Raw genomic sequence first — 26,458 nt, 5'->3', positions numbered from 1 at the left:
GGTCCCTGTGATAATGGCAGTGTGGAAATGCTTAAACATTCCTTATTCGAATGTCCCAGACTTGAAAAGACTAAAGAATAAGGACATGATTTTGGCGAACTGTTTCCAATTGCCGGAGTACTACAGAATACCTCACCTACTGAATAATAATGATTTGCTATTCTGTGAGACTTGCAAATTTTCTTTTAGAAATAATGAAAGGATAACAGCCTTTTAAAAAAATGTATTAACACCATATATTTCTGTAGCTTTTGTATGCTGTGGAGCTTGTTTCTTTTTTACCGTTAAATGCCAATAAGAACATAAGAACAAGCCAGCTGGATCAGAGCAGAGTCCATCTAGTCCAGCTCTCTGCTATTCACAGTGGCCCACCAGGTGCCTTTGGGATCTCACATGGCCTTCTGCGGCTGTTGCTCCTGAGCACCTGGTCTGTTAAGGCATTTTTCAGATCAAGGAGGATCAAGACTGGTAGCCATAGATCGACTTCTCCTCCATAAATCTGTCCCAGCCCTTTTAAAAGCTATCCAGGTTAGTGGCCATCACCACCTCCTGTGGCAGCATATTCCAAACACCAATCACACGTTGCGTAAAGAAGTGTTTCCTTTTATTAGTCCTAATTCTTCCCCCCAGCATTTTCAATGAATGCCCCCTGGTTCTAGTATTGTGAGAAAGAGAAAAAAAATTCTCTGTCAACATTTTCTACCCCATGCATAATTTTATAGACTTCAATCATATCCCAGACGTCTCCTCTCCAAACTAAAGAGTCCTAAATGCTGCAGCCTCTCTTCATAAGGAAGGTGTTCCAACCCCTCAATCATCCTTGTTGCCCTTCTCTGCACTTTTTCTATCTCTTCAATATCCTTTTTGAGATGGGGCGACCAGAACTGAATACAGTACTCCAAGTGCGGTCGCACCACGGCTTTATATAAGGGCATGACAATCTTTGCAGTTTTATTATCAATTCCTTTCCTAATGATCCCCAGCATAGAGTTTGCCTTTTTCACAGCTGTCATGCATTGAGTTGACATTCTGAATGGCAAAAAAGTTTTTCTTATAATTCACAAGATGTTGAACGTATATTGAAAACGGTTAAAGTAGATGACATGGACAACCGTCCTGTTTTAGACAATAACTGGATGTCTTTAATGAATCTTTAAAGACGTAAGGTGAGAATACACCAACATGCCGCTTCTCTCATTGAGTACGTGAGACTTAATAGAATCCCAAGAGGACTTCGTATGCAGAAAGGACCCACCTTATTTACTGATTCTGAACCTTTTAAAATACATTGGTCAAATATATTAAATAATGTAGTCACGCCCACAGGGTCGTCGTAAGGATGAGACGAGACGCGGGGATTTCATCTGGTGGAGAGAGCCAGCGAACAGGAGCGTGGGATCCCGTGGACATGGCGACTCTGCCGTGTGCTAGTCTCTGGCACCTTTTATTAGGGTTTCATTGTGGGCGTGTAAAGGAGGCGGGTAGGGAGATGAGCGGGAGACCGGGAGACCTGGAGATCATCATGTGATGCATGATCTCATCGGGCTGCTATGTGCAGGAGGAAGCATCTGTGTCTGGGTCTAATCCACACCTGGGGGCGAAGGCTCCATTGTCCCTTTGTCTAGGACACCCGGTGGCTGTGAGCCAGGTAGTTCATGACCTGTGACTCATCGGGGAATGGAGGATGGGGGGAGCGGGTGCACCAGAAGGCCGTAGGAGCGCCAGCATTCTAGCGCTCTACTTACGGTGCTGCTGGGTCAGCAGCTCATCCCTACAAAATAAATGCTCTCTTGACCTAATGCTTTCTAATAATTGAAACTGCAACAGAAGAGAGATTAAACAATGACATTCTAAAAGTTGAAAATGATTGCAGATCTACTGAAGAAGGCTTTTTAAAGCCGAAAATGCAATATCAAGCACAATGCGTTCTGTTTGGTGCTTGCTTGCAATATACGTCCTACCGTACAAGGTTGTCCTTGAATTGACTTTCTATGAGCGACTTCTTGGATAGCGTCAGCTGGAGAGCCAATTTCATGAATGGACTGAGTTTACAAAGAGTTGTTACCTATTATGAATGAAGTGCCTATTTTGACTTGGACAAAAGTATTATGAATGGGAATTTAGGTGTGTGTTACACCACAGTAAAATACTTTGAATGAGACCTTAAAATTGCTGTGTTATATTGTGACTAAAAAATAGTGTTTGTTACCTAATATTTGTTGTTAATTATGAAATGATTTTTCTGTATATAATTTTTCTATGAAGCAATAGGTTTGTACAACTTTGGTACAAATAAATTTTTGTTTATGTTGTTATTCCTATGAAGCAATAGGAAAATACATATATATGAAAATAATTTCCAAGTCAAGCACATGTTTTCATGTTATTATACTATTATCCTGTGGGTCCTGTTTAAAAGTAAAAAAATTAGATATTTCAAAACACATAGCACCATTCAGATTCTTAGGGTGTGAACTCACTTGTGTTACTAGGGTTTCCTTCACACTCTGACCTTGTTTATGTTTGTACAAGAGCATTTATGCCAAAATGTGGGGTTTTTTAAACTTTCAGATGGGGGAGCAGGGCTAGGTAGGCCCTGGGACCCAGCCAAAGCATTTTTCAACAAAGAATGTCGGGCCTGCTTTGTTCTGTGGCGGAGGAACATCCAATCTACTAACATCTTTACGTGAAACAGAGTATAGCAACTCTCAAAAGACCCTTTTTCTGGGCGGTCCCAAGCCTGGAACCTTCTGCGTGCAAAGCTCTATCTTGAGCCACAGGCCCCTCCCGTATATCCTGAAACTCTCTTGTTCCTTCTTTGACAAGAAACTCTGGCTCATTCCGCACATGCAGAATAAGGCACTTTCAAACTGCTTTCAGTGCTCTTTGAAGCTGTGCGGAATGGCAAAATCCATTTGCAAACAGTTGTGAAAGTGGTTTGAAAACGCATTATTTTGCGTGTGCGGAAGGGGCCTCTGATTCAAAGGCAGGTATGCACCTGCCTCCACCTTGTGTTAGTTGCCTTCTTTGCCCACTTTTGCTGTTAACAGAGATAACAGAAGAAGGGAAAGGGAGATTGGGCTTGGCCACTCCAGATCCAATGCTCGCATGTAATGTGCACAGAGTTCAAAGTAACTGACTCTCAAATGGGATAACAGCCATACATCTTTAAAGCCAAGCTTCCAAAAAATTATAAAAACATACTAGAAGTTAATTTTTTTTAAAGGCACAAAATTCCAAGAGGTTGTAAAACACCAATTTATTAAACTAAACCAAACATGCCAGATTTGATTACAACGGATTTGTGTGGCTCAACATGTAAAAAAAAAAAAAAATTAACCGTAGCGTGTACACCTCAGTCTTCTAAGAACTATATATAGCTTCTCATCTGGCCCCAATCCTGTGCCTTCCACCGAACCACGAGACACAGGAATTACTCAGGCAAAAGCTTTTCCCACCATCCCTGAATATTTCTAACCGCATCTAAAACATACTACAGTCACAAACATCTAAAAGAAAAAAATCAGCAGGCTCACAGTACATGATTAAAAAAAAAACCCCAATAAAAGGAAAAAGGGAAGTATATAAGGAAGGTCAAAAACCACTGAAGTTAGTCAAGTTCCGAGTACATGGAAGAGTTTCAAGGCAGGGAAATAGTTTCCTGCTCTGTTTTTGTTACTGACAGCATTTTGCAAAGTGAGCCAGTAATTTGGCTGTGGTGGGCTTTCCAGGCTGCGTGGTCGTGGTCTGGTAGTTTTTCCTTTCAACGTTTCGCCCGCAGCTACGGGTGGCATGTTCAGAGGTATGTCCCGGCGAGCTATGTTTCCAAACAGACCTTACCGTGACATGCCTCTGAAGTTGCCAGCCACAGATGCGGGCGAAACGTCAGGAGCAAAAAACACTAGATCACAGACATGCGGCCCAGAAAACCTGCAACAGCCTGCTGATTCTGGTTGTGAAATCCTTCAGAAACTCAAGCCAGTAATTTTTTTCAGTGTGGGAGAACAGGTATCCTACCTTTATGCCTACTGAAGTTTGAAGAACACAAGCATGTAAGGAAGACAGTCAAAGATGCTGGTAACTAGCGAGACTGCTTAACAAGGCTCCTGAACCTGAGAGTGCTGCAGAAAGGGTGGAGAAATGGTTTCCTGCTGTCTCCATAATCCCCTTCTCAAAGAAAATGAATGCTGAATACCTTCCAGCCGTATATACTTGAAGGCTGCGTGGCCGGGTTTTACCATCTTTCATTGGAAGTGCACACAAACGGGGTCAATGAAATACTCATAACCATTCTACTCCCGATTTTGCCATTTCATCTAGTGGCACAAAGAGATCAGACATTCATACCAATGTTAACTAGGTGTGCCGGAGCTTTCTCCCTGATTTGGGGCAGGGAGAGCATTGTGTTCTATGGGAAGAGTCCATGTGGCAGTGCCCTATCGTGATCCCTAAGCTTTTCCTCCCATATGGATCCTCTGGTCTGTTGTGGGTTGCTGTCCATAAGCATCTTTCCTGAGCCATAACTTCTCTTCTGAGATCGGACAAAGGGCCCCACTCTGACCATTAACAGGGCTTCTCCCTAACTATGAATTCTCCAGTGTCGAAGGAATGTTCCTCCTGATGGAAGAACCCTGTTAAGAGGAAGCCAGATTCGGAAAAAGTCTTAGGGCATGCTGGAATTCGAACTAAAGGATACGCACAAGGAACCATATGTGTACGTGCAAACGGCCTCCCAGTAAGGGGGTAGTGAAGAAACTGAGGTAAATGTCAAATGCAGTGTTCATTTTCTCCCTATCAATTAACAATTATTGGCTTCTGCTAAGGGAGCCATTGCTAAAGTGGTACAGAATCTTCAGAAATACTCCAATTCCTCACAAGTGGAAACCCACACCCCCAACCCTATTAGCTCACAAGATTTAGGGACAAGTGAGATTATGGGCTGTTGGCAGAAGAGTTTACCAGAGAACAGAGCAGGCAGCACTACTGAAGTGCTGGTTAACTGTAGAATACAAGAGCGCCCACCTAAGTTAGGGAAAGTACACAAGTTAAGAAGTGAACGGGACAGAGGCCATTATTACAACACATGCAAACACCTCTGTAAATTTACTCAGGCCTCTGCTCGCTCATATCACTTCTCCCCGGCATGCTGTTGCTGGTGTTTAATCCAACTATCTTTCCGGCTAAAACCCTGACCACATTCCTCGCACTCGTAAGGTTTTTGTCCCATATGGACTCTCTGGTGTCTGAACAGCTGATCCCTGTCGCTGAACTTCTTGCCACACTGCAAGCATTTGTACAAATAGGAGGAGCTGTGAGACTGCAGGTGGATCATCAAGTTGTCTTTCCGAAAGAAGTGTTTCTTGCACTCAGGGCACTGGTAGGGTTTCACTCCGGCGTGCATCCGCATATGCTGGCGCCACTTATCCTTCCAACCAAAGCATTTCCCACATTCATCACATTTGTACGGTTTTGCTCCTGTGTGGGTGTTTCCGTGATCAACGAACTGACTTTTTATCGAAAAGGTCTTGCTGCACACGCTGCACTGATAAAGGTTTTTTGAAAGGGACTTCTGGTGTGTCGCAAATCCAGATTTGTAGTGATGCGGTGCCCTACTTTTTGAATGCAAGAATTTTCCTGCTGGTACGGCTTCCTTCACCACTAGGTTACCCTCCGCCAGTTGCTTATTGGGATGGTTCTTGGACTTCCACCCTCCGTCGTTCATCACGACCGTCACAGAAGCAACCCCTCGGGTTATTTCCATTGATGTACCACCCGTTCTCTTTAGAGTGGCTTTTACCTGTGAAGAATTCTCTAGCACCACCTTGTTTGGCTTACTGTGGCCTGAAGGAACAGAGAAACAATCCAGACATGAGATCATCCTGCAGTCAAGGAATTACTAAAAACACAGAAGGAGGAGAAGGAGGAGTTTGGATTTATATCCCCCCCTTTCTCTCCTGCAGGAGACTCAAAGGGGCTGACAATCTCCTTGCCCATCCCCCCTCACAACAAACACCCTGTGAGGTAGGTGGGGCTGAGAGGGCTCCGAAGAACTGTGACTAGCCCAAGGTTACCCAGCTGGCGTGTTTGGGAGTGCACAGGCTAATCTGAATTCCCCAGATCAGGGGTAGGGAACCTGTGGCTCTCCAGATGTTCAGGAACTACAATTCCCATCAGCCCCAGTCAGCATGGCCAATTGGCCATGCTGGCGAAGCTGATAAGAAGGTCCCTGGACATCATTTAAAGCCTGGGAAAACACGGAGTTCTACCCAGGCTAAACCTCCACAGCTCAGGCAGCAGAGCTGGGAATCAAACCCGGTTCCTCCAGATTAGATACACGAGCTCTTAACCTCCTACGCCACTGCTGCGACAAGTCGGCTGGACTTCTAACCTCTAATGGACCCTTGAAACCCCTTCAGAAACTGTGGTTTTATCAGGCAATGTCTATATATTTAGGAATTCTCTAATGCGAAGGTAGGAATGAGCAGGAAGACGCAGGCCTACACCTTGCTTCCTGACACCAGAATTTTTTATTCCATCCTTCCCAACGTGCTTGCTAGATTTTGGAAACAGGATACATTTCCAAAAATCCAATTATAAATATGCAAAGTCAAAAGAAGCTTGTGTTATGATTAACTTGTTTGAAAAGGGAAAAAGGTTACTGCCAATTCAAATCAATATGGAATCCCTTAATGAATTCTTAGAAATTAATGTTGGTAATGGTCTCTGAAAAGAGCAGTGCTTCTCAGGAAGCCAAAGGTGGCAAGATGAGTAAACTGACCACTGGATTATGGAAAGTCAGGGTGGAGGGAAAAGAGACCTCACCGGATTACCCAGACTGTCTTGGAAGGGCAACAGGCCGTATTAAACCAGCACCTGAGATATATCCACCAGGAAGGAATGGGATGAGTTTAAATCCCTTTCCTTTCTAGTCTGAGGCCCAAAGACCACCGTAGGGATGAAAAATCCTAGAGAATTGCTGATGGTAGGCCAGAACCAATCATCAAATATCTGCAGAAAGAAAAATGTCAAGTACCCATTTCACCAAGCAACAGAAGACCAACCAACCTGCATGCATCCTTTGATTCCCTGCAAGCGAGTTTTTTCTATCTCGATAGTGTATTTTCCGGTGCCTGGAGAGGTTTGAGCCCCATCTAAAGCCCAGGCCACACTCGTTGCATTTGAAGGGTTTCTCGTCTGGGAGGCTTTGGGCTGGCTTAACAAGGCCTGCTAATTTGTGTATTCTCTTCCTGCTTCTGGGACCTCTCTTCACAAGGCTTTTCCTACTGCTGGAACCAGTGACAGACAAGTGACTTCTCTGGTGAAAAATGAGGGCTGACTTTTGTGTGTAGGCTTTGCCACACTCAAGACACTTGAAGGGATGGTCCTTTGTGTGCTTGCTCGTAATGATGTGCCGAGATAAATCGAAAGACAAAGTAAAAGGTTCTGTGCCCGCTCACGTTACGCACTTTTGTTTTCTTTCTTTTTGGCTGAACACGCTTTTCTTTGCAACCGCAGCTGTTTTCAGATACTGAGCAGATATGCCCTGCCGCCCCCTCCCACGCAGCCTTGGGTGCAGCTTTGTGGCAGCCCTGGCCTTGAAATACTCCGTGTTCCCAGAGGCAGCATCTTCTGACAATGTCCTCAGCAAGGTACTTGAGTTGGTTCCTTCCTTCTTAAAACTCCTCTCGACGGTGTGGATCAACTCTTCTTCATCTGCAAGAACAGAGAAACAATTAAGGGGCGCGGCATCTCCTCACATATATACACATGATACTGCCTTATTTTGAATCAGATCATGAAGGTCAGTACTGTGGAAGTGGCCCTCCAAGGTTTCCGGCAGAGGCATCCGACATCACTTCCTCCCTAATCCTTTCAACTGGGAGCTGCCAGGGATTGAACCTGGGACCTTGTGCGTGAAAAACAAATGCTCTGCAACTGATCCACGCCCTTCTCCTCTCCTTCTGCAGAAACAGACTAATAGCTGATTTACTAAAACCTGTTGAAAAAACTGCTTTCTCACTCTGAATGTTTCTTAAGAATGCTTTGATAATAAAACTGCAAAGATTGTCATGCCCTTACTTATAAAAGCAGTGAGATGCGAGCCTTAGCCAGTTGGAGTACTGTGTTCGAATTCCTGAGTGCGCCACATCTCAAAAAAGGATATTGAAGATAAGAAAGAAATTCTGCAGAAGAACTGGAACGCTTGAGGATGATTGAGGGATTGGAGCACCTTCCTTATGAGGAGAGGCTGCAGCATTTGGGACTCTTTAGTTTGGAGAGGAGACGTCTGAGGGGGGATATGATTGAAGTCTATACTAGAACCAGGGGGCATACATTGAAAATGCTTAAGGGGAAGAATTGGGAACTAATAAAGGAAACATTTTTTTCACTTGGCGTGTGATTGGTGTTTGGAATATGCTGCCACAGGAGGTGGTGATGGCCACTAACCTGGATAGTTCTAAAAATGGCTTGGAGGAGAAGTCGATCTATGTCTACCAATCTTGATCCTCCTTGATCTGAGATTGCAAATGCCTTAGCAGACCATGTGCTCGAAAGCAACAGCAGCAGAAGGCCATTGCTTTCGCATCCTGCATGTGAGATCCCAAAGGCACCTGGTGGGCCACTGCGAGCAGCAGAGAGCTGGACTAGATGGACTCTGGTCTGATCCAGTTGGCTTGTTCTTATGTTGTTATGTTCTTAATGCTTCACAACACACCAAAACATAGTGATCACCAATTACCCCCACCCCACCCCACCCAGCAAAGAACAGCATATAAACGGTGAAACTGTCAGGTTGAAAAACAAAACTGAAATACAGCCTTATACACATGATATTTTTAGAGGGTAGCAGCAGGAAAATATATTGTCGAGAGAGCTTTCACATTAGAATCCTTCTGGGGTGCTGCAATTGTGGTTTTCCGGGCACAATGTGGCGTGTTCTGGCAGCATTCTCTCCTGGCGTTTTAAGCTACCATCTGTGGCTGGCATGTCTTCAGAGATGCCATAGCCACAGATGCTAAACATCGGGAAGGCTCTTTCTATCATGCAATCTTCTGTCCAATACAAGCTCCGCTGTAAAGGTATCAAGATCCAACTTAAAGGGTTTCAAGGTATACACCCTCCTCTGAAAGGAAGGTAAGAAATGGGCTAACCTGGCCTCCATTAAAAGAAGAATTCCACAACGTTCTGTATTTACAATGGCTCACTTACTTTTTTCAAATATATCCTTGAAGCCATGAAAGCTAGGAACCTCCCCCCCCCTCCTTTTTTAAAAAAGGTCAAATGTTCTCAAGGTCCCTAATTCTGTAACTTGGGATGTAAGAAGCCCTCACAGTTCATAGATGCATTCAAGGGACCCAATCCCCTGAGAAAAGCAGCTTTTGAAAAGAATTGCACTAAACTGAAACACAAGAAGTGCGAATCAGTCAATCTTGCGTGCCGCAACACAAACCACAATTCTTGGCCAAAAAAACTCCTGCCCTGCCAAACAGGACTCAAGGGATGGGGGAAAGGACAAACAGTCATGTGGTGTATGACCCTGGCAAACACCCACCTTCCAATATTACATCACATTCTGCCAGAATGGGGCTAGCAGCGGGCTCCTTTTGGCCGCCCTTGTGAGTTTTCTGGTGCTCAGAAAGCTTCAAAGCCCATCGGAACGTTTCCCCACAATCGTGGCATTCGTAGAGTTTCTCTCCAGTGTGGACGCTGTTGTGGTCAAACATGTCCGATAACGTTTCGAACTTGAGTCCGCATTCCAGGCATGGGTATTTCTTCCTTTTTGAATAGCCCTCTGGTCTTGTCGTGGAAGAGGTCTCCCTGCCAGGTGGGTCAGACTCCTCCAGTCCCCCATCTTGAAGATCATTAGGCTGCTCCGACAAAGGCCTCGGCGCCGGGAGGACACGAAAGCTACCGGAGAAGTCTGTTAACCCACATCCCAAATTCATCTTCCGATTTGATCTCTTCCTGCTTCACTTTACACGGCTGCTCATCATCTACAGGGGACAGTAAACGAATATATGAAATCTTTGTAAGCCTATCAGAGTAAGAAGATGGAAATGACCTTGAAAACTACTGGATTGCCTGCATTTTTTATTTAAAATATCAGCCACCCTTTTTACCATACAAGAATTCAATGAGATTCAATCAGTGCAAACAACCAAATACAATATAAAACCATTAAAAACACTAGTTAAAATTAATAATTTAGTTTGAAACTGCTGGTAGTTGAAATAATTAATTGACTGATCAGCTCATCAGGACTAGAAGGCCAATTCTTTTTCTCTCTCTCATTTTAATCAAACGTGCAAAAAAGAGGAACAGAATAAAAAAGATGAAAGTGAAAAGTAAGAAAAGTAAGAAAAAGTAAGAAAAGTGAAAAGTAAGAAATCATAAAAAGTACACAGGGTCTTAGCTTTTACAAAAGATCTTCATTATAAGAGATTACAGTTATTCATTGATGTATTTTTCTATAATAATTCTATGAAGTAAAACACACCAGCTTTTATATTAATTTCTACTACAACATATTCTATTACCTTATATAATCTTACCATTATATTTATCATTCTATGATCACTTAATCTCAGTACAATAAATCGTATCAACCTCATGTTTTCATAATTTAAATCTTTAACAATTTTCTATCTATTCTTACTACAACATTTAGCATTTATACACATAAGTAAATATCTTTATATCTCTTGTGATCTACACAGTGATGGCAAAGGGTGAGATTTAGACATATATGGTCTGGTGGCTGTGATACTTTTATTGTTTCAGATATATTTTAGCAAATAATTTTAATGTATTTGTTGTTGAATTGTTTCACTGAGCTTGTAAATCACTCTGAGCATTTCAGGGAAGGACGATGAAGAAATAAATAAAATTTCATTAAATTTAAACATTATATGGATGATTCAGAACAATGAAAAAAGTGTAATTCCCACTTCTCCTTAAACTCCTGTTTTGATCTTGTATTTACCAGGTTACTTAACCATTATGACAAACTCTCTTACCATTTTTCCCAGTTTTCTTTTCCCCGCCCCCTCTTCTTATTTCCATATTTTTATTCACATAAGTACCACATATGTTTCGTCAACCTTTATACTTATCACAATACCACTACATAACAATATTAAATATACAATAATTATTAATATATCTTTAAAAAACCAATATCACTTTGAAAAAAGAAAAAGGACATAATCCATAAACAAAGATCCAAATTTCTCTACTTCCAGTTGCCTTTGACAATCTATCAAATCATCACATTTCACATCCAGCTACAATATTATCATTCCTATAATCTTGCACTGTATAATCTACCCATTCTTCCATTTCAATCTAAATGCCTTGTTAGGTGTACATAAAGCATCACCCGTCAATCTAGCCCAGAGGTCGGGAACCTGCGGCTCGAGGCATAAGCGGTATCTTGCATTTATTAGTGCGAAGCTTTCCGGCATAGCTGCCCTTTCTGCCGGGAGGAAAACGGCGCCAACCAGCAGGCGAATTAGCGCTCTTGAGCTTCCGTTCTATTACCGAGAGCTTGTCAAAGGAAACCACTCCTACAAGGAGGAGAAACGAGCGCCCGGCTCGGCAGCGGGTAAGCGCTCGACTCCCGTTCTTCGCGAAGAACTTATTGGCTTCCCTCTACCAGGGGAAGGAAGCAGGCCCGGCTCAGGCCGGTCGCGCTTAAAGCGTCAACTCCCATTCCTATGGGGAGCTTGTGCTTTCTCCTGCAGGGGAGAATGGCCGGCAGGCGAATTAAGCGGCTAAACTGTTGTTCCCACCTACCAGACTTGTGGGAGAGAAGCCCAGCTCGGGCGAGGTCGCCCACCTGCAAGCTCCCCATTCCCACCCGGGGAGCTTGTGGGGAACCCTCACTGCAGGAGGGAGAAAGCCCAGCTCAGGCGGGTCGCCGCTGCGAAAGCTCCCGTTCTTCACGGGGGGGCGTATGGAACGGAGGGAGAGAAAGTGGGTGCTGGCTCATGGATTCTTCAAGCAACACACTATAGCTGTTTTGTACAAAGCGTAAAGGTAAAAAAACAAAATAAGCACTGTTATCTTCATTTTAAATGTCAAAAAGTATTTGCAGCTCCATGTGTTTTCTTTCCCGTGGAAAATGGGTCCAAATGGCTCTTTGAATGTCAAAGGTTCCCGACCCCTGATCTAGCCAATCTGACAAATTCCATTACTTTCACTGTGGTAAACAATACAGCAGGCTCTAGACCAGTGGTGGCAAACCTTTGGCACTCCAGATGTTATGGACTACAATTCCCATCAGCCCTTCCAGCATGGCCAAATGGGAATTGCAGTCCATAACATCTGATCTGCCAAAGGGATTCAGCCATACGACTTGTCCATTGCTTATTGTTAGTAGAGGCTATGCTGCGAAGGCAATATATAGTTTTTTTTTATTTTAGAGGCTGTGTCTTTGAAGCTTCACAGATTTGATATGAGAATCCATGCTGACGTATCTGTTCTGGGGCATATAATGCTTGGCCTGTTTTAATGTACTCAGTTCTGACAACACAAGTCAACAGCTTTCCTCTGCTTGACACCAATAAATGAGAATCCTGCTTTCAAAGTACTGAACAAGTCTGGGGTTGTGACAGTGAGATTGAGAGTGTAAGACTCATTGTAGCAGAACAGAGATTCGCACCTGACTCTCCCAGGTCCAAACTATGCTGTCTGTCTTTAAGGGGCTCTCGTTTTGTTTGACTGCTGCAGATGTGTATGGCTACACATCTGAAATAGATAAGCTTATTTTAGTTATTTGAAACATTAGCCACCTTTCTATCTTGCAGAACCTAAGGGGGTTTTCAATGCAAACAATTTTAAAAAAAAAATCTCAATTAGGACCACTGATAAATAAAAACTACACTAGTTAAATTCAGTCTTAAATGAAGTAGTTGTGTGTGTGTGAGAGAGAGAGAGAGAAAGAGAGAGAGAGAGAGCGCGAGAGCGAGAGAGAGAGCGAGAGCGTGTGTGTGTTTCCTTTAAAAAGTTGTTAAAGTTTTCTTTTGGGCCCATAGTAATGAGGAAATCATCAGCATTTCTAAGGATACTGATCCCTCCCCTGGAAGACTTGTGATAGGGTGCCACAAGGAACAGTGCTCAGAAGAGCTATTGCAAGGGTCCGCAACCTGCGGCTTTCCAGATGTTCATGGACTACAATTCCCATCAGCCCCATTGGCCATGCTGGCAGGGGCTGATGGGATTTGTAGTTCATGAACATCTAGAGAGCCGCAGGTTGCAGACCTCTGGACTATAGGCAGGCAGCAAGTGAGCTGTAGGGCCATACCAAGATACTAAAGTCAGCCTACGGCAGTGCAAATGAAGGAGCAGAGTTATGCAGTTAGGGGCTGAATCTGTTTCTCTCATTTGAACATCATGGGACAAGTCAAAATGGGCAATGATACACAGAATCCAGACATCCTCCCCTTTTAATTTTTACTGCTTTCAAAATCTGCTGCCCTGCATTTTGGGAGGCCCTTAATTGATCTCTAACAGACTGAAACACTGCAGACCGAGTGAGTTAGGTCAAGCGCCCACATAATTCCATGTCACCTACCTGTGTTCGTTGCCTGATTTTCTGCAAGAGGGGTTTGGGGAGCAGGTCTCTTTGTGCAACATTTTCGCCGGTGCGCTCGGAAGTTCGATGACCATCTGAAAGTCCTGTCACATTTCGGGCACGCAAAGGGTTTCTCGCCTGTATGGATCCTCATGTGCTGATCGAGGACTGCTATCTTGGTATATCTTCGCCCGCATTCTAGGCACTCGTACTTCCTTCTGTCTTGAACCTCTGAACATTTTGCCTCCGATGGCTCTGGGATGACCTCTTGAGGTTTCCTTGGACGCAGCCGGGAGGAGGCAAAGGCCGTCTGTGAACGGATTTCTGGGGATTTTTCTAATAAAGAGACAAGCCTGCATTTTGATGCAGGCCTTTCCCGACGAGAATGCGGTTTGATCTCTTCAACAGCTGCAGTGACAGATAATTTCAAGATGGGAAATGAATTTATGTGAGGTCAGGTCTATAAACAGCCATCAGCCACAATGATCAACCTCAACATTCAAAGGAAATAATTTTGAATACCAGTGCTGGGGGAAAGCTACAGAGGATGTTTTGGCCTTTGGACTCTGCTTGTGGGCGGGGGAACATCTGATTTGCCAGTGAAAGAGGATGATGAACTAGATCAGGGGGCCCCTTCTTTTTGAGCCTTGGGAACCTTCAGAATTCTGATTCAGGCGCATCCACAAAATGGCTGCTTGGGAGGAAGAGCCAGCCATAAAATGGCTGCTGCAGGTTACTTCCATGAATAGCGACGACCCTTGTGTCCAATTGGCACCTGCTGCCAAAGAAACATCTTAAAAAATCAGCAGTGTCATTCAGAAGGCTCGCTGGGCAAGAATCTCACCTGACCCTGTTCACTTTCCAAGTATACTTGGCAGGTGCCAGGAAAGGTGCTGGTGGACGCCGTGATGCCCACGGGCACCTCACTGGGAGCTCCAGAACTACCGTGTTTCCCCAAATGTAAGACAGTGTCTTATACTAATTTTTGCTCCCAAAGATGTGCTATGTCTTATTTTCAGGGGATGTCTTATTTTTCTGTGTTCTGTTTGTCGGGCATGCTTCCAAACAAAAACTTTGAAATGTCTTACTTTCGGGGGATGCCTTATATTTCGCACTTCAGCAAAACCTCTACTATGTCTTATTTTTAGGGGATGTCTTATATTAGGGGAAACAGGGTAGACAGACCACTGGACTGATTCAGCACAGCTGCTCTTATGAATTCCTCTCACACCCACACATCTTTTTTTCCCTCAAGAGAGGGAAAAAGTAGAGAGAAGCAAGCCTCGCGGCAACCACTGCTCTGGGCCCCACTGTGGAGAAGGGAGGGATATAAATAAAGTAAAGAAATAAAACAAAACATAAAACGAACTCCAGAAGACAGGGAGAGTTTCTGCCAAACAAGCAAACTGGTTAGGCAGCCACAAGGCTATACTTTGTCTCAGGAAAAAGATAATAGTTCGGGCAGTTGAGGTGCAGCAGTCGAGAAAATTGTATGCTTCCGCATTAGAATGTAGTCCCGAACAAATATGAGAACTATCGTTCATTTTGATGCACTGCCTTTGTCAAAACCATTATTTTGTGCTTGACTACCAATCTTATGGCTACCAATCTTGATCCTCTTTGATCTGAGATTGCAAATGCCTTAGCAGACCAGGTGATCGGGAGCAACAGCCGCAGAAGGCCATTGCTTTCACCTCCTGCATGTGAGATCCCAAAGGCACCTGGTGGGCCACTGCGAGTAGCAGAGAGCTGGACTAGATGGACTCTGGTCTGATCCAGCTGGCTTGTTCTTATGTCCTTATGACTGATCATGACACTTTGATACAACAGCATTTATGCCAACATTTCAAACAGAAGTGGGAGCAGGGCTAGGTGGGCACCAGGACCCAGGCCAAGCATTGTACAACAAAGAAGGTCCGGCATGCTTCGTTCTGTGGCGGAGGAATATACAACCCTACTATCATCTTTCTGTAGAACAGATTATATCAACCGTTGCAACTCACCTTTACGCTTGACCTGCCTCGTTTGGTTCCTTTGGCAGTCACCCTGCCTCCAGTGCCGAAAGAGGCTTGACACCCAAATGAAGGATTTGGAGCAATCATGGCACGTGTGAGGTCCTCCTCCTGCATGGATGTCCAGACTCTTCGCAGGGGTGGATGACGTGGTCGTCCTCTTCTCACTTACAGCACTACTGGCCTTGCTCCCTTTTCCTGGACAGTTTAAGGCTTTCCTCAAAGGTCTGAGCCTGCTGGCGGGCACGTGGATCTTCTGGTGAGCCTCGAAAGAGGTGAGCTTCGAGAAAGTCGTCCCGCAGTCTGAGCACCGGAAGGGCCTTTTCCCACTGTGGGTATTCATGTGCCTCAGCAGGTCTGACAAGTAATATGTGCAATGGCCACACACCGCACACTTGTGTTTTCTCTCCTTCTGCTTTTTGGATGTGGCCAGTGCGCCTCCTTTCTTGCGAAGCTTCTTAGAGGGTCCTTGCGGTACAGATTTCGCCTGCTTCCCCTCTTGAGGCTCTCTTGGGCGCAGCTTCCTCCTGGGACTCTCTTCACCCACCTTGGGGCTTGATGGAACAATCTCCGAGGAGTCTTCTGTTAACGCCTCATACGAGTCTTCCGCCTCCGAGTACGCATCCTCGTAATTTTCTACTTTGATCTCGCCCAGAGGTCTGCTCTCTGGTGGAAGAGAGGAAAATGAATATACAAGGAGTCACTTCGCTAGCAAGTAAGATAGGCTGGCTCAGAAGTGAGGGAGCTGAGCTTAAGCCTAGGAAAGATTTCAAACGGATTCCTTCGACTGCTGATTGTCACCGTGCTTCCCATTTTACAGAAAGGAAGACATCTTGAATGAACATATTAAGTGGCTGGCCCCTTTCCTATGCCAGAGCTAGAGGGATTCCTCCCCCCCCCCCCCCCCCAATCCACGGTTGGGCAGCTTTTAAAACACAAAAGATGTCAATTAATAGTTAACTACCCATATGTTATTATTTTCCACTATGAATTGTAAAATGACAACATTTTAATTTTGGAAAGAGAAATTTTCTGAATATCAAATAATGAATATCAAACTTCCAAATGGGGAAGTAAGACTTTTAAAATTATGTTATAGATAATGTCATTGTATAGTGTTAGGTGATTGTTTTGTTTTCCCCCCTTTGTTATTGATGTTTTGAACGACTGAGTATGTAAGTAGATGGACGTACTGTTGATGAAGTGACATTTATATGTATATAATTATTAACTCTAATAAACTTTATTATTTAAAAAAAACACAAAAGATGTGATAACTATGGAAGCAGTGATTCCAACTTCTCCTCAATTCATAAGGTGTGTGGGGTCATGCTCATTACAAGAAGGAAGAAGCAGACACGCAACAGGCGCAGGGCAAACAAAAGGAAATGCTTAAGGCTGTAAGAAGAGCCTTGCTGGATCAGATGAGGGATCCATCTGGTACAGGATCCTTCCTTACACAGATAGAAACCAGTTCCTCTGGAAGGCCAACGATAGCGGCCGAGGCCTTCCCCTGATGTGGCCTCCTGGTACTGGGTTTCAGAGGTAAACTGACTCTGAATGTGGAGCTTCTGGACGTCTCCGCATGTCAGTGGCATGCGCAGCAGTGGTACAGTGATTAACATCAGGTGTACTCTAATCTGGGGAACCGGGTTTGATTCCCTGCTGCCACTTTATTTTATTTATTTATTTATTTATTTTTTAAGCTTTTATACCGCCCCATCCCCGGAGGGCTCTGTGGAGCTGTGGAGGCTTATCTGGGGAACTAGATTAGCCTGTGCACTCTAACACACACCAGCTGGGTGACCTTGGTCTAGTCACAACTCTGTGCAGCTTTCTCAGACCCACCCACTTCACATGTGTTTGTTGTGGGGGAGGGGAAGGGAAATGAGATTGTCAGCCCCTTTGAGTCTCCTTACAGGACAGAAGGGAGGGAGGTATAAATCCAGACTCTTTTTCTTCTTAAGTTACATAAGCTGACCTCGCCTCTACCTGCCGTGTGTACATAGGCTGCAACAGAAGGAATTCCTATTCAAATGACTCTTAAGTAATGGCCGCATTTAAGAAATTTGGCTGAGCAAATCTGGAGCTTCTCACTCTCAGCATCAAACTCTTACCTGGAAGAAAAGTTGTAACAGTTTGCCCTGTCTCAGTAATATAGAAGACACCTCCTTCTTGGTTAGGCTGAGACAGGAGGTCTGGCGTGGGAACCAAGAGTTCTTCTTGGGTATGGGAGAACAAAAGACAAACAGGAAAAAAAGAAGAAAAGATCAGACCATTCTTGTCCTATTGTAGTGAGAAATAGACTCCTGCCTGAAAATCACGCCAATGAGAAAAATGCCCATCACAATTCTGAATAATAGACTACTGCAGGGCTCTGTACAGGGGGCTGTCCTTGGTAGCACGGGCAGAACTAGAGCAGAAAATGGCAGGACACCTGCTTATGAGGACAGGTGCACCTGCAGCTTTTTAATCTTGTTGCTTAAAGCTGAGGCAGGCAAGAGGGAAGCTGAGTGTTTTGGGGTTCTCCGCCAAAATAAACAGGCACTAATAAAGAAAGCAATACCTTCACGTGACACATACGTTTACGGAGGCAGTGATTTTCAGATGGCTTTGAAAAAATTAAACGGATCTACAGAAATGACAGCCTATAGGTGGCTGTCGGCCACGACAGATACGTGGGTGCAACGATTCTCGGATGGCTATTAAAAAAAAAAGAATTAAACTAATCCATGGAAATTTCGGTTGCTGCCGGCCATGACAGCTACGTGGGATCTCCATGTGCAGAAGAAGTATATCTTAGAAACAACCATGCGGGGGGTGGGGGAGGTGAACTAGATGGCCGCCCGGATCCACTCTGGGACCCCTTGGGGGACACGAAGCTGGGGGACACCCCTTGGGGGACACTCTGGGGACACGAAGCTGGGAAAGGGCTTCGTCCAAAGGAGGAAGACAACAGCAGACCAGCGAGACCTCTGGGCCAACCTAGCAAAGGCGCTCTCGTTTGCCCTTATGAACACGGATAGCTTGACAAGAGCACTGCAGACTTCCTCTCTTTTCAGCCCTTACTATGGTACAACTTTTAATCTGAAACGTAAAGCCCTGTGAACCAACCCCTCCGCACAGCCTGTTCCCAACACTGGCCCTCTTCCCCAAGGAGAAAAGGCTCACCTGAACTGTTGCAGTTCCCACAGTTCCCTTGGGCCACCTCCCAGTGCAAGGGCTTCTGATCAGGGCTCACCATGGCCCAGTCGTTCCTCTCCAAAGCCCCACTCCTATCCTTCAAATTCGCACGACCCTGAAAAGAATGAGAAAATGTGGCCCTTCTCAGACCTCAGAAACCAGCCCAAAGAACATGTACCATCTGTCTTTTAAGCAGACCTTAAAAACCCTATATGACTTAGGAGCAGGACATGTTAAGGACGACCATCTGAACCTACCAGACCGCTATGGTCATCTTCCGAGGCCTTCCAACAAATGCCACTGTCATCTGAGAACATTTGCATGACCGCCTCTTTTGTTATAACCCCCAGTGGACATTAAAATCTGGAGCTAAGGGACTCCTTATCATCCCTGGCCCACGGAAGGTCTGTTTGGCCTCAACGCGGGGCCAGGGCCTTTTTGGTCACCCTTCCGGGTGGAACAGAGGAGATGAGGGATCTTGCGAAGTTCTGCAGGGCCTGCAAAATGGAACTGTTCCACCAGGCATTTTGTTGAGGCCAATTTCTGACAGCCAGTCTTCCCTGGGGCTAGGTGTTTTCTTAGCCATAGGTAGGTTTTCTTCTCTGCTTAGTTTTTGTAGCTTTTAGTGTATTTCGTTTTACTTAACTTCTGATTGATGGACTACGTTGGTCATTTTGTTTTTTATTTGGGTACCATTTCGATTTAAATTATGGGTTAGCTGAAACAGTTTTACGTATTGCGCTGTGGATTGTACATCACCCTGAGCCAAATATGGGAGGGGCGATTAACAAATCGAATGAACGAACGAACAAAGGAACGAATAACCCAACAGGGGCTGTAATGCATTTGTAAATATCTACAGTGCAACATCTTTTGAAATACTGTGTGCACCTTCATCTCAAAAACAACATTGTGGAGCTGGAAAAACAAGGGGATGGGGAGGTTGGACCACCCTCCCTATGAGGAAGCGTTAAACAGCCGGGGAGGCTTAAGTTCAGAAAAGAGATGACTAAAGGGGGCACTACAGAGGTTTCTAAAATCATGCAGGAAGTAGAGGAACTTTTTCCCTCCTCTCCCAAAATACTATGAGGGCATCCAATGAAGTCAGGCAGCAGAGTCAGGACAGACAAAAGGAAATATTTCTTTACACAACAAGTTATTAAAACCTGGAATTCACTGCCAGAGGTTATAGTGTTGGCTTTAAAATGAGATCAGAGAGATTCACAAAGGGCAGGTCTGTCAGTGGCTACTATTAAAGAGAACCGTGTCTTAGCCTGGGTCTTGCCATATCTCTGTCTCCGGAATGCTTACTGCCATATCTCTGTCTACTAAATGCTTACTGCTTAAGCAGGCCTAAGAACGTTTCCCTGTACTAGTCTACCTTATCTCTGCAGTTGCAGAAGGGGGTGGGGGAAGCTGAAGTGTTTTCATCCCAGTTCTCACTGGCTGAGGAATGTGTGTGTAAGAGAGTGTGAAACAGTACCTTTCCATTGCCGGAAAGGGAAGGGGGGCGGAGCTGTGGGCCTGATGTATCTGTGCTGGGAGATATAATGCTTTGTCTGTTTTAATGTACTCAGTTCTGAGAATACAACAGCTTTGCTATGCTTACCATCAATACATGAGAATTCTGCTTTTGAAGTATTGATTCCTTCACTGATCAAATCTCAGGTTGTGACCGCAGTAAACCTCTGAACACCAGTGCCAAAAGGCAACACTGGGGAAAACCTCAGCCTGTCAGCTCTGTTGTTGGCTCTTGAGAGTAACTGTGTAAGACAGGATGCTGGACTAGATGGATCACTGATCTGATCCAACAGGGCTTCTCTTACATTCTAAAGCGTCTTCCCACTAGGGGCACCAAAACTGTTGACTTCCCTACCCAGGGAGAGTCGATCACTTTCTTCCACCAGCAGAATAAGACTTTCCTATTCTAGTTGGAGTTCCCTGACTCATTCTTATTGACCATGCTCCTCATTCCCATATTCTAAACTTATTTTAGCACTTTTACGGTTTGCTGCCTTGTGGGGGGAAAACAAAGAACAAATATAGTGAGGCACAAGAACTCAACTAAAAGGGAAAAAAAACCACATCACTATACTATGGCTAACAAGTTAGCACATATTGTTCATATGCTTATACATGCACATGTAATAAAGTGCAACCTCTAAACATCCAAAGTGCATAGTAATACTGCATAAAAGCGTCCCAAAAACACTGTAGAAATCCAGACCATGTAATGAACAACCAGTTAGTATTCAAGAAGTAGGTAATGTTCTATAACATATCCAAATCAGTAGAGTCCTATCGCACAGTCCAAAGTGCAAATTCCAAATCAGATTCTAAATAAGGACAGGTGTCCAGATAAAATCCTGTTTTGCACATGGTCAATAATTCCTTCATCAGCAATAAATAACTGCTGTCATAGAATAACAGAATCATGGAGCTGGAAGAGACCCCAAGGGCCATCAAGTCCAACCCCCTGCAATGCAGGAACACACAATCAAAGCACTCCTGACATATGTTCATGCCCATTGCTTGCATAGGATCGCTATCATCCAAAGATTTTCAAGTAGCTTCAGTACGGAGATGAGTTCCTTAGCAATTGGGCAACTCCAACAACCATGATAATGCTCTAATTGGCATGTCCTGGGGGACCATAATTTGGGCAGAAGGTTTCAATGTGTCTTACACAAACATTGATCACATTTTTATCCTGACCCTCAAGGAGTTCAGAGTAGCATTCAAGAGTCACAGCCTACACTGAATCCTGTGGAACAGACCCAACAGTAACCCAGCAAGTTCACAGCTGAGCAACGGGGTGGCTATAGTGCATTCATGCACTTTGTGCTAATATGCTATTTTACACATATTTCAACTCTTGGGTGGTCACACGCATCCCATCTCCCTCCCCCAGGCTTCTGGGGCAGATTCAACCATTCTCCAAGGAGTTCTCCTTAAGTTGGGCCAAAGCTTCAAACTTTGTTCAGTGAGTGGTAGAAGAGACACAATCCACCTCATTATGGACAGTGTTCATTGGCACAAGAACACATGATAATTTTGTGTAAATATGTTCTATCTTGCACTTCCTGCATTTAGTAACTGTTTGACCCCATTGGCAATTTTTTTCTCTTTGACCTCATGTCTACACATTTGACCTCTACATGCACCTGCCGAAGTTGACTCTAGTCCACTGCAGGTTGTGCTGGAGCAATAAATTTTTTAGACTTAAAGCCTACATTCTGGCCTCAACGGCCTGTTTTCCAAATGCCAGGGTGCTGTGCAAAACAAAACATAAACACACCAAAACCATCTAAGAGCCTACAGAAAAGTGAGTTTTGCTTGGTTTCGGTGCTCCCAGAAGCTAGCAGAAAGCGTACCTCAGACCGACTAACTCCCGGCATTTCATGTCTGTCAGGAGGAATCATGAAACCAGCATTCCTTGTGGACATTCTTTCATTAGCTGCAAAACACAGGAAGAAGAAGAGTTGGCTTTTATACCCTGCTTTTCTCAACCTTTAAGGAGTTTCAAAGCAAACCCCTTCCCTTCCCCTCTCCCCACAACAGACACTTGACTATAGTTGCCTCGTGTAAAATATATAGGTGAATTTTTCTCTTCACTTTTACAGAAAGTCGATGTGCCAATGATGCTGCAATGTCTGAGGGATCAAAGGATGTTCATGATCCACCTTGTAAGGTAAGTGGGGCTGAGAGAGTTTAAAGAGAACTGTGACTAACCTAAGGTCACCAGCAGGTTTCATGTAGAGACAGCAGAGATGATTAATGTTTTGCCCACTCCCTTCATTGCCTCTTTCATGCTACCATCAATACATTGTAGAGTAATAATTTATCTCTGTAAGATGGGGTGGCCAACCTCCAGGTAAGGCCTGGAGTTCCCAAGAATTAGTCAGCAACCCTACTGCAAAATCAGACACTACTGTCCGTTTATGTATAAAACGCCAATTTTTATTCAAAACTGTCATATAATAAGACAACCATTCAGTCACTTCAGTCCATCTTTCAGATAATGTTTGCCTTGTGGCATTATTCTCATTTACAACTTAGTACAATGGAACCTCGGTTAACGTTGCCCTCGGAGATCGCAGCTTTCGGTGTTTGCTGGTTGCCCCCGGCTGTTTTGTTGCCTTGGTGATCATCGGTTGCCTCGGATTCCATCAGCTTCCGAGGCGACTTTTGCGTAAATCCGGTGCGCCGTTTGCATCGCGCATGTGGAAATGGTGTCCTGCGTGCGCAAACGGCTTACCTCGGACTACGCCGATTTTGGTTTTTGTCGCGTGATTCCAAACGAATCACGGACGAAAACCAAGGTTCCACTGTATCTCTTATTGCAGTGCCAAAGAGCATCTGAATTTTTGACTCACCTTCGCGGTTTTGACAAATCCCTGTGTAGTGCTGTCTTGCAGCGGCCTCTGCCAGAGGCCCTTCTGCCTCCAGGGAATTTACAGTAATCTGCTGCAAAGACACCTGAGAAAAGCAAGGAAAGTCTGGGTGAGTCTTATGAATTAACAGCATCCTCACGTCCTTAACTTGACATTCCACAGTTACCAAGCACCCCTACCTAGTTACATTCTTCTAAGTCTGTTGAAGCCAATTATCTTAGAAGGATGCAACTCTGTATGTAGGACCCCACCAGAAGTCAACAGGAATGACAGAATACATCTGTAAATTAAAATGTTTATATCTTGCCTGTCATCCGAGTTCAAGGCGGCTTGCAATAGTAGTTAAAGTAGCCTCAGCTAAAACCAAAGATGAAACAGCCAATGCCAAACCTCTTCCCCCTTCTAAAGACCCCTGCCTTTCAAGCCTCCTCCAAAGCCCTGGTGAACAGGCAAGCCTTGCAGTACCTCCCAAAGATCCCCAAGGAGGAGTCCCCATCACCTCTTCAGGGACCTTATTCCACAGCCATGATGGAAGAAGCCCGGGCTCTGGCCAGTTCCAGACAGGCCACCCTTAAAGGTGGGAAAGCCTAACAACGTTAGAACGTGCCCAGGGACATCAGAAGGCGGAAGGAGACGGTCCTTCAAATAAACCCCTACATCTCCAAACACAGGCCAATTGTGCTCAAGGCATCTGCTGTGCAATGAGGGCAAATGTCTGTTGCAGCAAGATTTCTTGTACGGACATATTCCTCAAGCCTCGCTTTCACCGTCTAGTCTCTCTGCAGCAAGCAAGACCACTTCTAGCACTAATTTAATTCTGCTTCGCCACCAGAATGGGATTTTCCAGTGAGAAGAGCTTTGCCCCGGATCTCTTCCCTCTCCCCATGGCCAGGCTGCCTAGTTCCACCCTTCCCGCTCCTCGCACTGCTGCCCATACCTTCCCATCTCCTCACCCCTTTCCATGTTGCCAGCTCCTTCCTTCTTCTATAAACACTCATATCGATATATCAATGTATCGATATAACAGAGTTGGCTTCTGCAAGGAACAGCACAAGGAGGGCTCCAGCCACCTCCCCCACTCTACTTCAGCCCTCCCAGATGATTATGAGGGCTTTTAAAAACTTTTTTCAGACATGTCTCTTTTTTAAAACAAGTCTCTCTCCTGCGGCAGCAGCAAGAGGGAGGCTGTGGGTGGGATAGAGAAAGTGTGTGTGAAGGGGAAGGTGGGGGAGAATATCAGCTCTATAGTATTGGGACTACTGAGTATTATGAGATCTGTGCCTTTAAGAAGAGCAGAGTTAAGAGAAACAGGAAACAGAGGCCTGTTGAGACAAGTTGCAAACAGACCTGGCCTACCTCCTCATGTGTAAACAGGGAAACACAAGGAGACTCCACTTCAGCCAGATAAAAGGCCCGAGGTAAGTGTTCCATGCGCAATGGGCCAGGGATTAGCCCCCACTTTGTAATCCCACATATACAATTGCTGAACAGGGAAGACAGGGAGAAAATCCTTCCTCCTGTCCTTTTCCTTGAAATTTGACCAAAAGGGAAAGATATTATCACCCGTCATGAAGCTGGTGACTGTAATACCCTGTTTCCCTGAATATAAGATATCCCCTAAAAATAAGACATAGTAGAGGTTTTGCTGAAGTGCGAAATATAAGGCATCCCCTGAAAATAAGACATAGCGCATCTTTGGGAGCAAAAGTTAATATAAGACACTGTCTTATATTTGGGGAAACACGCAGAAGTGCTGCGGCCCCCTATCCAGTGGTGGGATTCAAATAATTTAACAACCGGTCCCGGTGGTGGGATTCAATTAATTTAACTGGTGGTTTACAAGTACCACTTTAGCAACTGGTTCTGCCGAAGTGGTGCGAACCGGCTGAATCCCCCCCCTGCCCCCACCCCCTGCCTCTGCCAAACTCCAGAATGAAACACCAAATCCTCACCGGCCATTTCCACATCTGGGCTGCATGACGGCCCATCAGAAAGTCCTCTGCCAGCGCCACCAACTCAATGCAGTCTTTTGGCGCGCACTCTCGCACCCAGTTCTGGACTTCTGGAGGCAACATGGCTAACAGCTGCTCCTGGATAATTAGCTCCATGATCTGCTCCTTGCTGTGGTGATCTGGCTTCAGCCACTGACGGCAGAGATCCTGGAGTCGACCGTAAATCCTACGAGGCCCTTCTAACTCTTGGTAATTGCACTGCCGGAAGTGCTGCCGCTTGGATTCCGACCGCATGGCATCACCACGCAGGAGAGCGGCCTTCACCTTTCCGTAGTCTCCCCTCTCCCTGGGATCCAGCCGGCAATAGACTTGCTCCATTCCTCCCCTGAGTGCCGGCATGAGGTGGCCAACCCATTCTTCTCTAGGCCACCGGCAAGCTTCGGCCACTTGTTCGAAGGCAGCCAGGAAAGCTTGGGTATCATCCCACGGCACCACTTCAGACAGTTGTGGGTTGCCCCACCCCGCGTGAGAGTGCTGCACAGTGTTGAGAAACTGTTGCCACTGGGCTTCCCACACTTGGGGCAAGCTCTGCTCCGGCTGCTGGTTTGCAGATGACCTTGGGACGTCTTTGAAGTACATCACCTGGACGATGCGTGGGATCTTCCCTGAGGCTTCCAAACTCTTTTCCATGTCCGTCTTCATTTTAGGATCACCTGCTTTGTCTGGAACCAGAAACTCCAGCTAAGTGCTGGCTTTTGACAGTAAGAATTTATTTCAATCGGCTGATCCTACAGTTATATTTCAAAGGATGTTGGAAATCTTAAATCCGTCCTTCCAAAAGTATCCCCCCCCCCAGGGGAGGGATTTCCTAAAAGCAAGGATGTTTCCTGCATAAAACAGAAAGGCAAATTAGAATAGAAATGAATGTAAGCATGATTACAAAAAAAAACTCTCCCCATCCAAGTGTGAATATGGTTCAAATTGCCTTACTTAAAGTGATAGCTTTATTAACTTCATTTATATGATGCCTTTCTTGAATACACATTTATATCTTTAGAAACCCCCCCCCCCCCCGAATGTACAGAATTTTAGCATGTTTAATTAAAACCCACAACTTCTCTCAATATGCTGGAAGGGTTTCCCTTGCTACTTCCTGCATGTTTACTCTCTTCCATCAGTTCTTCCAACCTGGTGCCTGTGAGACACAATTACAGTTGCCATTTTGTTTTTTATATAAAAAAAACAGGCTACATTCCTGTTTCCCCTGTAACTTATGTCTACATATCCTGCTCTTAACATATACAAGAGCATGGCCAGTTTAAAATTGTGGCAACCTATATC

The 26,458-nt window shown here is 44.9% G+C and overlaps 1 protein-coding gene across 1 annotated transcript; it reads right to left on the bottom strand.

The window, feature by feature from the left end:
• Positions 1-3,244: 3,244 nt before the first annotated feature.
• On the bottom strand, positions 3,245-26,156 carry LOC125428525 (zinc finger protein 845-like). The gene is given in 11 exon segments (XM_048488723.1): positions 3,245-5,841; positions 7,066-7,713; positions 9,554-9,882; positions 9,884-9,995; positions 13,577-13,984; positions 15,580-16,254; positions 17,706-17,810; positions 18,760-18,886; positions 22,146-22,228; positions 23,148-23,250; positions 25,118-26,156. Coding segments are annotated over 11 exon segments (4,005 nt in total). The 5' UTR covers positions 25,820-26,156; the 3' UTR covers positions 3,245-5,128.
• Between the last annotated feature and the right edge of the window lie 302 nt (positions 26,157-26,458).

The sequence above is a fragment of the Sphaerodactylus townsendi genome, linkage group LG03 (assembly GCF_021028975.2).
Source record: "Sphaerodactylus townsendi isolate TG3544 linkage group LG03, MPM_Stown_v2.3, whole genome shotgun sequence".
Lineage (NCBI taxonomy): Eukaryota > Metazoa > Chordata > Lepidosauria > Squamata > Sphaerodactylidae > Sphaerodactylus > Sphaerodactylus townsendi.
Note: the sequence above shows the minus strand (reverse complement) of the source record. Positions and strands in the feature narration are given on the sequence as shown.